Source organism: Tiliqua scincoides, chromosome 1 (genome assembly GCF_035046505.1).
Source record: "Tiliqua scincoides isolate rTilSci1 chromosome 1, rTilSci1.hap2, whole genome shotgun sequence".
NCBI classification, from domain to species: Eukaryota; Metazoa; Chordata; class Lepidosauria; order Squamata; family Scincidae; genus Tiliqua; species Tiliqua scincoides.
In genome coordinates this window covers 15,454,637-15,467,873 of record NC_089821.1, presented here as the reverse complement: position 1 = coordinate 15,467,873, position 13,237 = coordinate 15,454,637, and the positions used below count along the sequence as shown (strand labels likewise).

Genomic DNA, 13,237 nt, shown 5'->3' with positions numbered 1-13,237 from the left:
TTCTTTAAATATATCTTGCTTCAAAATTACAGGGATTGCTTGGAAAATAAAGTTTATTTTAGGCAAAACATTTTCACTGCAGCAACTCTTCCCATCAACGAAAGTTGCAATTCTTTCCTTTTTGTTATGTCTCTTTTTATTTCTTCAATCAGTTTCAAATAATTATTTTTCACTAATGTACTTGTTTTCTTTGTTAATTGAATCCCTAAATATTTAATTTTTTCTTCTTCTTTAAAGTTTGTTCCTTAATAATTATTGCTGCCTCCCCTGTACTGAATTTTAGATTGTATGTTCCTAAGGGCAGGGACCTGTCCCCTTGTACTTTGTAAAGTGCTATGAAACTGATAACATAATAAAATTAAGACAGTAATAGTGAAAACAAATATTCCATTATAGTGGTCCAAGTTGGCCTGAACTTTTTCTATTTTAAATAGAAATGGGCAGAAAACAACCCAAAAATCCCAGATAGATTGATTCAAGTTGTTTGCAGATGATTTCAAGTCACTTCTTAATGCCTTCTTCTTTCTACTGCTGCTTGCAACACTTGCAAAACCAGCTCTCTGTTGTTCTGAATGTTATAGTCACTCAGGTTTATCAGCTTGTCAAATTCATCCTCAGTGTAAGTTAAATCTGTCATGTTATAGGGTGACATTAAGCTAGCAAAATCCAACTCTCCTTGAGCCATTTCTGCAGACGTGCGCTTAATTCCTGCACAAAGAAAAGCAAAACTGTAATTTTTTTAAGGCATTGGCTTGACATTGAGTTTGTAAGCTAATAATCATCTAGAAGAGGGGTGGTAACTTCTGTATTGTTGAGGTCACTCTGTGTGTACTGTGGACCAGATGTGTATTTTGCCACACAACACAACCAACCCCTTCCTTCCCAAAGGTTGGCCTGTGTAATAAATCTAGCAGAAAGGACTTCACAGCCGTAGAGCACATTGGGTCATTGTTGAGACATTCTGTGATTCTAAGATCCAAACATTGAAAAAAATCAATCTCTCTCTCTCTCTCTCTCTCTCATGCATGTACACACAATTTTTAAAACAATTTGCTTTTCTCATCTGGATTGCTATTACACAGGGTCATTGGGGTCATTGCAAGGTGGTCAAAAATAGTTTCATAGGCTTTATATGCCTGTAGGCTGCCAGTCACAAAATCTAGTCCTATTGTGAATTGTACTGCAGAGCTTTGATCTCACAGCTATTCAGCACAAGGGTAGACTTGGAAGGAACCATATCTGAGAAAGAAAGAAAAGTCCTGGTTGATGATTCTACTTATAAAACAATGGTTTAAGTCTGGCTGATGTGAAAAGACACTGGCTACAATCTAACAGAGAATTAAATGTGTATTGCTCCACTGATTTCAACGGCCTTAAGGGTCATTGAATCGTAGCTCCCATAAGTATCCATTTAAAAATAAACATGTTTCCTCTCTCTTGTGTCAACTTGTAGTTTAATGATGAAAAAAGTTCCCCCCTCCCATAAGAACATAAGAACAGCCCCACTGGATCAGGCCATAGGCCCATCTAGTCCAGCTTCCTGTAGCTCACAGCGGCCCACCAAATGCCCCAGGGAGCACACCAGATAACAAGAGACCTCATCCTGGTGCCCTCCCTTGCATCTGGCATTCTGACATAACCCATTTCTAAAATCAGGAGGTTGCGCATACACATCTTGGCTTGTACCCCGTAATGGATTTTTCCTCCAGAAACTTGTCCAATCCCCTTTTAAAGGTGTTTAGGCTAGACGCCAGCACCACATCCTGGGGCAAGGAGTTCCACAGACTGACCACACGCTGAGTAAAGAAATATTTTCTTTTGTCTGTCCTAACCCGCCCAACACTCAATTTTAGTGAATCTCCCCTGGATCTGGTATTAGGTGAGAGTGTAAAGAGCATCTCCCTATCTACTCTGTCCATCCCCTGCATAATTTTGTATGTCTCAATCATGTCCCCCCTCAGGCATCTCTTTTCTAGGCTGAAGAGGCCCAAACGCCGTAGCCTTTCCTCATAAGGAAGGTGCCCCAGCCCAGTAATCATCTTAGTCGCTCTCTTTGCACCTTTTCCATTTCCACTATGTCTTTTTTGAGATGCGGCGACCAGAACTGGACACAATACTCCAGGTGTGGCCTTACCATCGATTTGTACAACGGCATTATAATATTAGCTATTTTGTTCTCAATACCCTTCTTAATGATCCCAAGCATAGAATTGGCCTTCTTCACTGCTGCCGCACATTGGGTCGACACTTTCATTGACCTGTCCACCACCACCCCAAGATCTCTCTCCTGATCTGTCACAGACAGCTCAGAACCCATCAGCCTATATCTAAAGTTTTGATTTTTTGCCCCAATGTGCATGACTTTACACTTACTGACATTGAAGCGCATCTGCCATTTTGCTGCCCATTCTGCCAGTCTGGAGAGATCCTTCTGGAGCTCCTCACAATCACTTCTGGTCTTCACCACTCGGAAAAGTTTGGTGTCGTCTGCAAGCTTAGCCACCTCACTGCTCAACCCTGTCTCCTGGTCTCCCTGTCTCCCTGTCTCCCGTCTCCCGTTCTGGAATGGCTCCAAAGGGGAGAGAAAGGGGCCACTTTCACATCACTGGGAGGCTCCCTGAAAAACTTAGTGCTTTGCACCCCCTCTAGCTATGCTACTGGACTGGGGTGATCATCCCCTCTGCCACTGCAGACCACTAATTAGACAGCTTATGTGGGAAAAGTCAAATACTTACCAGGACTCTTGTACTCCTTAAAAGTGTTATTCACCAGTGGGAAGTGAAGTACAACTGGAGCGTCTGGATTGCTTTTGTCCTCAAAAACATAGCACTCCTTTGGGTTCTCTTTGTCTTCTTCAGTCAACTCAATTTTAGGGAAAGGAATTCCCTGCTCCAAACAGTATTTGCCCATCTGTTCTATAGACTGAAACATACAAGAGGAGAAACACTGGAACCTAAATGAAAAACCATAGTCCACTTCCAGCATTTCCAAATCCAACCAAGGGCATAGTGTTCTAGGAGTGAGAGGTTGCTTTGCTCTTCTGGTAGGTTTAGCAGCATTTTACTATTATGAGATCTTTAAATGCACTGCTTTGAATTACAGGAGGACCAATGGGAGCCAGATTTCATAATATTTGCAATGACCCACCTTAGCAACTGTATTTAGAAGATTACAGAGGAGCCATAATTTAATTTGGGGGGAGGGAACTAGGGGGGTTAGAGTTTCAATAAGGACCCCTACCTCTTCTCTCATAATAATACAAACCCTAATTAAATGCAGCTATTCTACAAAGTGCATGTTTGCTGTAAGAATTTGCTACCCAGCATGCATACCAGAAGCTGCTATGTGTCTGTCTGTCCCAAGGGGAATGCACAGAAAGGAAGCCTTTCTGTGAAATGGGCTTCTATGCTCCCAAACAATGCAATGAATGGTAAACTTTTTCCCAGGTAAAATAGCCTACTAAATATCAAAAATAGAAAATCTCACATGAAACCTGGTCTCCAACAAGTTGTAGTCAAGTGACAAGATGACATCTACATTCCTTTCCTTTCTTAACAGCGGGGGACAACTGGTATTAATAAAATATCCAGCATCAACTAAGCACAGCTCTTTTTCCATTGGGGTCAGATGGTTCAGGTATTGGTCCAGATGACTATCTGGAAGGCAAATATTGCTTGTTATTAGAGATTGATAGTACAGTAAGCTCCTACTTATGAAATAAGTACCAATAAAATAATGCAGAAATAGAACAGTGAATCAATAAGCTGATCCATTATGCTTTGACTTAGCCTTAATCAGAAATCATTCAAAATATCCAAATTAAAAATCAAAATCAGCCTCCTTCTGGCACGATCTCTACTATCCACTCTCATGAACTACTGCACTACACATAATTTTTCAGGGGAAAAGCAGGAAAAGGGTACTTGACACATGCAACACTGAACTGATTGGCAAAAGCCAATAATTGGTTGCATGCATATGAAAAATGGCAAGTCAACATAACAAATTATGTAATTATTGTACTGCTGTCTGGTCATAGCACAAAAGTTCTGGACTCTCCTGTACTTTCAGTTACCATGATTTTGTATTCACAAGAATGATATTACTTACAAGCAAGCCCAGATCAGTGAATTAATACCAAACTGATATGCTTAGAAAAATCAATTATTTCACTTTGGGACTTATATGATTTCATGAAAACCAGAAAACTCACATTAAAAAATGTGAGTAAAAAGTAAGTAAAAAAGTAAGTGAAAAAAGTAAGTAAAAAAGTGAGTAAAAAGTAAAAAATGTAAAAAAAAGTCCTTGCATGAGGACTAAACCTTTGTGAACATTTTTAACCAAAGACGAGTTTAATCAAATTACCCCAAATTTCAAGGCTCATTCATTTACCTTGCCATGTAGAGAATGTTTTATGTTGGTAATAGTCCTTGTGCAGCTGGAGACCTCTCAAGAAGTTTGGTTTCCGCTCTCCTATCAGGCGATGGGTCAAAACTCCCTTTATCACGTTAGAGATATCCTTTGGTGGAGCAAAGCAAGCTGTTTGACATGCAGAGAACTGATTTGGAGAGGGACTGTTGTCTCTGTCTGGAAGGGCAGTAAAAAGTGCAAACTATGAGAAATTCTAAATCTGTTTATTCAGGATATAGGAACACAAATGCACACGAGTTCCTTACCAATGGCTCACTGCAACTCTAAGCATCTTTCAGGTGCATCTGACTTGCATTCTTTATGCTACAGTACAGGCCCTACTCATGTGACATAGACCATATAGATGATCTTAGCCATTATTTATGGATATGTTCTTAAGAAGACCATTTTAGAAGAAAACTATCATATCCTTTTTTAACTACTTTGAAACAACAAGACGAAAGAAACAACTTGTGGGCACTGGATGCACTTCCTCTGGGAGCTGGGCTACTGATGCTACTGAAGAAACTGATTACAATATAGTCTCTATGCATCAGATCCTAACCTACTTTTAGGGCCAATAACTGCATTTTTGAATTAAATGCTTGGGACCAGCCACATCTCTTTTTGTACAAAAAGCATCCATAAGGGATTCAGACTGTGGATTGGGAAAGAGGGTGCTTGACCCTTTCCCCTGTGCCGTTTTCCTGTGGGAAATTAACCCCCACCCCTCTGGAGCTGCCCTTTGACCTGATGTTTTAAAATTTGGGGCAAACAGGACCGTGGAGTGGCAAATTTCATTGGGAAAATGGCACAGGGTTTAATGTTTAGCTCCCTGCATCATGGTCTCAGTTCAAATCTGGGCCCGATGGCTCATTTTTGTACAGAAAGAGACATATCCCAGCCCTACACATGCTATTCAAATATGTAATTGAAGTCATGTCTGCTTTGACCCTGAGCCCACACTCCAGACATCCTTTTTATGTGCCCTCAATCAATTTCACACTTGCTATTATGCTTTGTGCTTAGATCCGACATGTGCATGCGCATGCACTATCACATACACGCATCTCTGCAGTCCTAGTATTTAATTAAATGAAAAGTTTCTCATTTAAAAGTACTGTGCGAGCTACAGGAATGCATGTGGAAGCCACCTGCACAGCTTCAGAAGGAAAAATAGATTAGTGGATCACCACAGGTGAGTGTTCTGGGGCAGGGAGATGTCCCAATGGTGCCACAGCAAATGTGGCACCATGGGAACTCAGGGGCTTTTCATCTTACCTGGGGGATCGAGCTGGCCTCAGGGAAGGTCCAGGAAACCTGTAGCCTCCTCCATAGGCCTTCTCAATGTTTGAAGTCACTCCGTTTGGGGATCAGGGCATACTTCTGGTTTTTGTGCGTACTTTTGGTTTTCGCTTCCCAAATAGAGCATTTTCAAACACCGGGAAGGCTTGCGGAGGAGGCAGTGGGCCTTCCAGATCCTCTCTGAGGCCAGTGCAGCCCACCAGGTAAGAAGAAATACCCCTTGGTTCCTGCGGCACCGCAATTGCTGCGGTGCTGTCAGGACACCCATTACTGGGCCACTCCCCTTAAGGGGAAATGGCCCAGTTTTGGTTTCCTATGGTGGGTCACAACCCACCACTTTGGGAACCACTGACTTAGATAGGTATATGTTAGATAAGATACAATTTACACATTGCAATCATCACCTTTGTAAATTTTATGCCCTAGGAAATACTGTATTCCTGATTTCGTTTTTAAGAATCCCCATTAAAATCAAAGAAATTGCACAAAACTCTCTTACCGCCATTGTTTTCTTTGGCTGGGAATGGCCACTTCCAGAACTGATTTAAGCTGTTATAAGCATTCCAGACATCCATCAAATTCAAGGAAAATATATTACTCCATATTCCTGTAAATATAAACATACAGAAAACTAAGACTCTCAGCATTTTTCTTTATTATTAGTCCATAACAAAAACCCAGTTTACCACCTGAATGTTCACTAAATAGGCATTGAGCCTGGTCTACCACCCATTCTAGAGTCCACTGTGGATGTGAAAGGGACTGGCAAATATTTGTGTCCTCCCTTATACAGGCATGCTCCCGAATCCACAGAGGATTCATTCCAGGAACTCCCTGTGGATACAGAAATTGCAGATATGGGGAATCCTGTCTCCATCCCCCCCCCTACTTGCCCATTAACATTATTTAAATGGCTACTAGACTAAAAATGTTCCTGCTTCACAGGTTGCTATAAGCACCCAAGCTTATAGTGATGCACAGGCTGCCTGAATGCTTTAAAAACATGCTTCAAGCCTCCCAGCAGCCTGAATGCTTGAAAAGACTAGATTGAGGTTAAAGGAAGCAGAAGTTAACTGCTTCTAATTAACCTCAGTCTCTTTTGTAAAGTGTTTAGGCTGCCAGGGGGCAGCCCCTGTGTTGGTATAAGCTTGTATGCTTATAGGGACCTCTAAAGCAAGAATGTTTCCAGTCCAGTAAGCATATAAATAACATTAATGTGGGGGGGGGCACAGCCCCCCCCCCAAATCCATGGATAATTGAAACCATGGATACTAGATTTGTGAATATGGGGGCCTGCCTATATTCAGCTTCAGAATTTTCAGAATATTGTTTGAAGAATCAACAGCTACAGAGAGATACACAATTTTGATTACAGCAGTCCTAATACTATTGTTTCAAGTTATCACTGTTTGGTTCCATATGACAGGTTTTCTAATCAAAAGCTAATTGTTTTTCTTATCCAAATTCAGTCACCTTCCAAATAGCAGATCTGAGACTCAGGTCTCTTCTTCATCAGTCGTCCCATGAAGAATTCACTACCAAAATCCTCTGAACGAATGAAGGCTCCATATTTAGAAAATCCCACCTCATAAGGTGAAAATTCACACCATTCTATAAACAGAACAAGAGATTAGATGAGAGGCCAACAGCATACACCCTAAAGGCAGTCAGGTTGTCAATGGAATGTGGAATGGCTTTCTCCTTTCAGGGGAGAGAGAGCTGAACTGTACCTTGCTTGTTACAATCCAACTGCAGTTTGGAACCCACATACATAGTAATTCCTATTAAAGCCATCTGATACAGTTTCATGCCTGCAGTTTCTCTGGGAGTATTCTCATTTAAACTGGAATACAAAGTAATACTGTTGATTACCTTTAAATTCACAAGTGCTCTGAGTGTACTCTTTGACATTAAGGGCCACGTAGATGGGCAGTGGATTTTGGCCCAGGCTCACAGTCTCTTGCTGATCTGAGAGTTTGCTATCACTCTGCTAAACAATCCGACAAAACACAAAGAAAGTAAGAACAAATTCAAGCAGAAGAGCAATTCTGAAACTACCAATTCTTAAACCCTCTTATATCCAGGCCATCACCACATCTTGTGGTAGTAAATTCCACATACTAATTTTGTAATGTGCAACAATTTTGCATTGTACTTGTTTGCTTTGGATGACTAGTACGAGGAGGAGTTCTAATATTACATGTGAGAGAGTTCTCTCTATCCACCTTGGTCAAACCATTATATTATAAATGTCTAATGTCCTGGCCCTTTGTCATTTCTTTTTTTCTACTACTACTACTACTACTACTACTACTACTACTACTACTACTACTACTAATAATAATAATAATAATAATACAGGTATTTATATACCGCCTTTCTTGGTCTTTATTCAAGACTTTATTCAAGGCGGTTTACATAGGCAGGCTTATTTAATTCCCCGTAGGGATTTTTACAATTGAAAGAAGGCTCTATCTTTCAAGAGCCACAACAATTCAGATGTTTCGTTCTGATCTGGCCTCCATCCTCCCACGCTCAGAGCAGATGGAATAGCTCAGCTTCAGCTTGTCAGCTGCTTCAAGGTCGCACGGTGCCGGTGGCCTCGAACTGGCGACCTTGTGGATGTTATCTTCAGGCAAATGGAGGCTCTACCCTCTAGACCAGACCTCCTGCCCTATACACCTTTAGCTAATCTATACACCTTTAGCTTTAGTCTTTCCTTTTAGCCTTTCCTCATAAGGAACCATACCTCATCATGGAACATACGGTCAATTATAAGTGACCACACATCAGTAAAAGAAACCGAGTGTCCTTCTTGGGCCCTTCGTTTCAACTCCATGTCATAGTGCTTTAGCGCCTCCAAGGAGAAAGCATGGGACTTACTCCTGGCCATACATTCCCGTGTTTTACCAATTGGGCCCATCAGGTCCTTCTGAGACCAGTCAGTATCTTCATACAAATTTCTCATTGTCCTAGGAGAAAAAAAAAAGGCTTTAAAAGAAGACAACGTAATTTTAAACTGCACAGTCCTAAAACAATTACAGGCAAAAACAGCTCTATACATGAAGTCTACACTCATGCATTTAGAGCCAAACTACACATGACATTAAATGCATCATCGTGCGGTAAGAAGCAGGGCTTAACTCATTAGTGGCAGCTATGTAGGGCTGTGATTTGGATCAGAACCGCAGCACAAAGGCAAGGGGTATTTAACCTTTACCTCCATTCTGCTTCCTGCCAAAATGCCCCCCCCCATGGCTGTTTAACCCTGAGCAAGTGGAAAGAAGACTGGAGCAGCTGTGGCAGGTTGCAGAGAGGCTCCAAGCTGTGTGGAGCTAGACTTAGCTGCGTTTTGAGTTGCTCAGCCACACAGCTTACAGGTAACAATGACTGTCATACTTGGAGTTTATGGAAAAGTTAGAAGAATACTGAAGTTTTGAATGATTTGACGTGGTAAAGGACAAAGAAAGATGGGCTGGGAAAGAGATCAGGATTCCCTTCAGTTCAAAGCCTTCATTCACCACTACCTGCCGTTTTTTGCCACAGTCATGAAGGCTAGATCCTTATGGAGTATCTACAAGAGACAGGAAAGTTTCTTAGGGTCAAACTCAACAGGACTGTGGCAGCCATATTTTTTTTAATATGTTCAGATAAAACGGGGGTGGTGGTGGTGGTGATGGTGGTCCTAACCTTTTCATCAAAAGATCTCTGAAGGACATCCTTCGTCCCTATATTTCTTTGACACATTGAGTATTTTTCTCCTAACCTGACTGATATCGGAAGAGAGTCTCAGAGGCAGATGAAAAAACTATAGGGAGATAAGCACTGAATTCCTGTTGTAAGAAACCGATGCTATCATGTGATATATTTTAATACAAATAAGATTCCCAGCCACTGCAGACCTATAGCATTTGCATACACAGACATATAGACACACCTCATTTTTAATGTATTTTTAATGAATAATGTATTTTTAATGAACAAGGTTACAACAAGGAGATGATCAGTAACTTGTATGCATTGTTACGCTGCTGATTCACTTTACCAGGTTGAGCCAGAGGCGCCACTGAGATACGTAACACAGTCTAAGAGCTTCATCTTTTGCAGCGCCAAGAGGTGACCATAGAATGCTGACATTGCCCTGGCCCCTCCTCCTGTTGCCATGACGGCAACCACTGGGACCTGTTGAATAAACAGACTGGCATCAAAAAGAAGTATATGTGTTCAGTTTATACTCAGTCTTGGTAGGATATAACTATTTCAGATGGATTTGAGCAAGAAAAAAAAGGATCAATAATTATAAAACCTGAAAAATCAGTGAAATGGCCTGACACTGTAGTAGGCAACTTGGGAGCCTTAAGCACTTAGCTCCCACTGCAGTTTCTAGCATGACTGCAGGTCCCTCCTCCCCCACAGCACTATTTATAGTTTTAAAAGAATTATATTGGCTTTCAACAGAAGCTTTTAAAAAACAAGAAATAGCACTCAGAGTGGGGAGAAGGGCTATGCTAGAAACTAAAACAGGGCTAAGAGCTCAAGTCTCCCAACCTCCCTGCTGCAATTTTGAGCTGTTTTGTACAGGTCCCGTCCCCCCACTATTGTAAACAAAAACATTCTTGGTCAAAAGCGCACATTTGCATGTACATGTGTAACTCTACCCTTATACGCAGTGAGTATCAGCTCTATAATATGGACAGTTCTACACAGGTGGTTCCCAACCTTTTGGAGCTCACAGACCACTAAGACAAAAATTGGAATTGATGTGGACCACATGCAGTTGTGGGTGGACTGGTCTCCACCCTCTGGTGGTCCCAAGCATTCCCCCACGGACTATCAGAAAGGATGGAGAATGGACCACCCACAGTTAACACTTCAGCGGCTGTGGGCAGCTCGTTCTCTGCCCTCTTCAGTGATTCACGGAAGATTGCTTGCTTGGCAAGACACTGGAAATGATCAAAGGTGATTTTTTTCCGGAGACCTCACAGACCATTTCTCAGGGTCTTGTGGACCATCTGACCACTAGTTCCCACCTTCCACAGACCACAGGTTGGGAACTAGTGTTCTAAATTCTCCCTGCAAAGAATTCCCCCATCCTCCTTTGTTCACCAAGTGAAATCTACACACCTTGTGTCCTGATAGTTCTCCGTCCAGTGCAAGAACTCTTTTTAGAGCACAGGCGACAACCTTCTTCCGCTTAGTCAGGAAATCCTTCTCTGCCCCACCGAGATCACATCCCAAACGCACATCTAAATCTCCTGAACTGGAACAGAAAGAAATACTGTACATTAGCACCCATCAACTTCTTCTACGTGAGGTGTTAATGCTGGGAAGTAAAAATACAAAGGTATATTCTCAGAGAGTCAACACTCAGCAGAATCAAGAATAAGGTGGTCAGTGAAGCAACATAGAGACCCCCAACCAGACTGCAAGTTCAGTCGGTCCACTGTGATCATCCTGAACACTGGACCCGGAAGACCAATTGCAATCTTCAGTTTTTCTGTGGGCCAGTTTTCAGGCAGGAGGCTTTGCCACCTCTGTTCCCCGTGGGAAGCCATGCAACAGTTTCTCATAGGGGAAAAAATGAAAACTATGCAAGAAGGAGTGCTAGTTTTAATATTAGCACATTCTGGTATGGTTAATTTTTTTTTTACATGATGGGATTTTTTAAACACAGAGGATTCCCCAGCACATGCAATGATTATGCTATGCTACAAATGATCCGTCCTACATCTTCCACCACTATAATCAGCAGGATATCTTAGCTGGTGCTGCCCAACATAAAGAGCAATGATAGAGTTGAAATTGTACAGGGTTATTGTGAAGTAAATGGTTACTGGACCATGTTGGATTAAGCCAGCAGACTTTGCATCTTACACAGCTGAACAGATAATAATTTCTTACCAGTCATTAACCTTGAGCTGCAACTTCAAATCTGCATTCTGTAAATGAAAATATCAAAATGAACTACTATATTAACATGCAAGACACATGCATTCTGTAATGGAAGGGAATGCCCATTCCCTATTCAGAATTTCCTTTTCATAAACATTTGTATCATCAATTTCATAAACATTTGTATTGAGAGCAGTGCTTGCCCCAGTATCCCAGCAACAAGAATGTTTGCTGCTTATAGCAATCCTGGATATGGGTCACAGTGCTACAGTGGGACTGCAGAGAAACCAATCTTTAAAACAAAAACTTAGCAGCAATTAAATCCTGAGTTTACTTCTTCAAAGCTACAATGGACTCCTTTAAAAAAAATCAAATACTATTTATTTAGCAATGTTTCCCCAGCAATGAACTGCTCGTGTCTATCTTTGTTCCAATAAATTATTTTTATCACATTTGAAATTCAACATAAATATGAAGTCACATACCTTTGTTATGCCCAAGGCTACTTTTGTGTCCTTTCCCACAGGGAGAGATTTCAGCGACACATCTTGGCAACCCATTGCAGGATCCCCAAACAGTTTTTTCCCAGGGAAATTATTCTGAAATGTATCACAGCATTTTCATCATAAACAAGAATGCATTTTGTTCAAACCGATGCCAGCATCTATGCAGGCCAGTGACAGTGGCCTTTGGGAAGTGTTACTTGCACAGGTGTAACTAGATATACAGTCTGACATGGAGAGCCATACAGGCTTTTTTAATTTAAAAAAAAAAAAGCTTTGGCATGCAGGTGGGTGCAGTAATATTTGAACCGGCACCCATCAGAAATGTGTTTGCCCTCCCAAAGTTAGCTTGTTACTGTTTGTGACTTAGCCTGTTAAAGATTCACAAGTGGCAATGAAGATGAAAGACTGTGACTTATCCAAACCTACCCCCACTGAGTCTGTGACTGGTCAGACTTGACCTCAATTTTTCCAGTACAATGGTTTATCCACAGATGGCTCTTTTTTCCCCTCACTAATAGCATGGTGTGTGGGAGGGAAAAATACCATAAAAGTTTCCTTACAATGCTTCTCTTCTGGGACCTCACTGAAATTTCCCTATGAGGGCAAAATCACTTTGCTCTTCAGATTGGACGGGTTATTTCCCATTTCATAATTTCTCATAATTTCCCATTTCCTACAATGCCCAGCTGTGGACACTGCTCTAAGAGACAAACTAGATATGATGGGAGCAATCAGGTTTCTTTATTCCTAAGTAGCAAGGTCAAACTAGGAGAAATGGTGTGAGAGGGGAAGGTTCGGCTCTCCTCATTCATACACACTTTTAATGTTAAAAAAAGTTTGACCAGTGTTAAAAGTTTGACTCTGATCATTGCTTTGTTCATGCAAAAGGCCACACAGATGAACAACAAACATGGTTGCCACTCCTCCATCTACTTTTGATCCATACTACATAAGACAACAGGAAAAGCACACTGTCCCTAGCAAATCATTCTTCCTATTGAAGCACAGAAACTGCCCCACGTAGCCCTACTGTGTAGGGTCCTTAGTATAGTAGGTAATTCTATAAGAGATTTCACCTTGGGTTGTACTGATGAAGTCTGTCACTTGCAGTCAAGGTATTACCT

At 41.4% G+C, this 13,237-nt stretch overlaps 1 protein-coding gene across 1 annotated transcript; it reads right to left on the bottom strand.

Annotated features, from left to right (window-relative positions):
- Positions 1–508: 508 nt before the first annotated feature.
- On the bottom strand, positions 509–10,962 carry LOC136639714 (cytosolic phospholipase A2 delta-like). Its single transcript, XM_066614202.1, has 10 exons — positions 10,840–10,962; positions 9,761–9,897; positions 8,465–8,687; positions 7,588–7,705; positions 7,189–7,326; positions 6,215–6,322; positions 4,393–4,587; positions 3,501–3,656; positions 2,736–2,933; positions 509–708 (listed from the first exon to the last, which is right to left on the bottom strand). Exons 2-10 carry the CDS (start codon positions 9,877–9,879, stop codon positions 509–511), a joined length of 1,455 nt encoding a protein of 484 aa, XP_066470299.1. The 5' UTR covers positions 9,880–9,897; positions 10,840–10,962.
- Positions 10,963–13,237: the final 2,275 nt, after the last annotated feature.

Excerpts from the sequence above, each read along its gene's own strand:
- LOC136639714 (XM_066614202.1), bottom strand. The coding sequence starts at position 9,879 with ATGGCAACAGGAGGAGGGGCCAGGGCAATGTCAGCATTCTATGGTCAC. Across the intron at positions 7,706-8,464 it reads ACCGTATGTTCCATGATGAG|CAGAGTGATAGCAAACTCTC; the intron begins GTATGGTTCCTT and ends CGGATTGTTTAG. Across the intron at positions 4,588-6,214 it reads AGCCAAAGAAAACAATGGCG|ACAGAGACAACAGTCCCTCT; the intron begins GTAAGAGAGTTT and ends CTGCCCTTCCAG.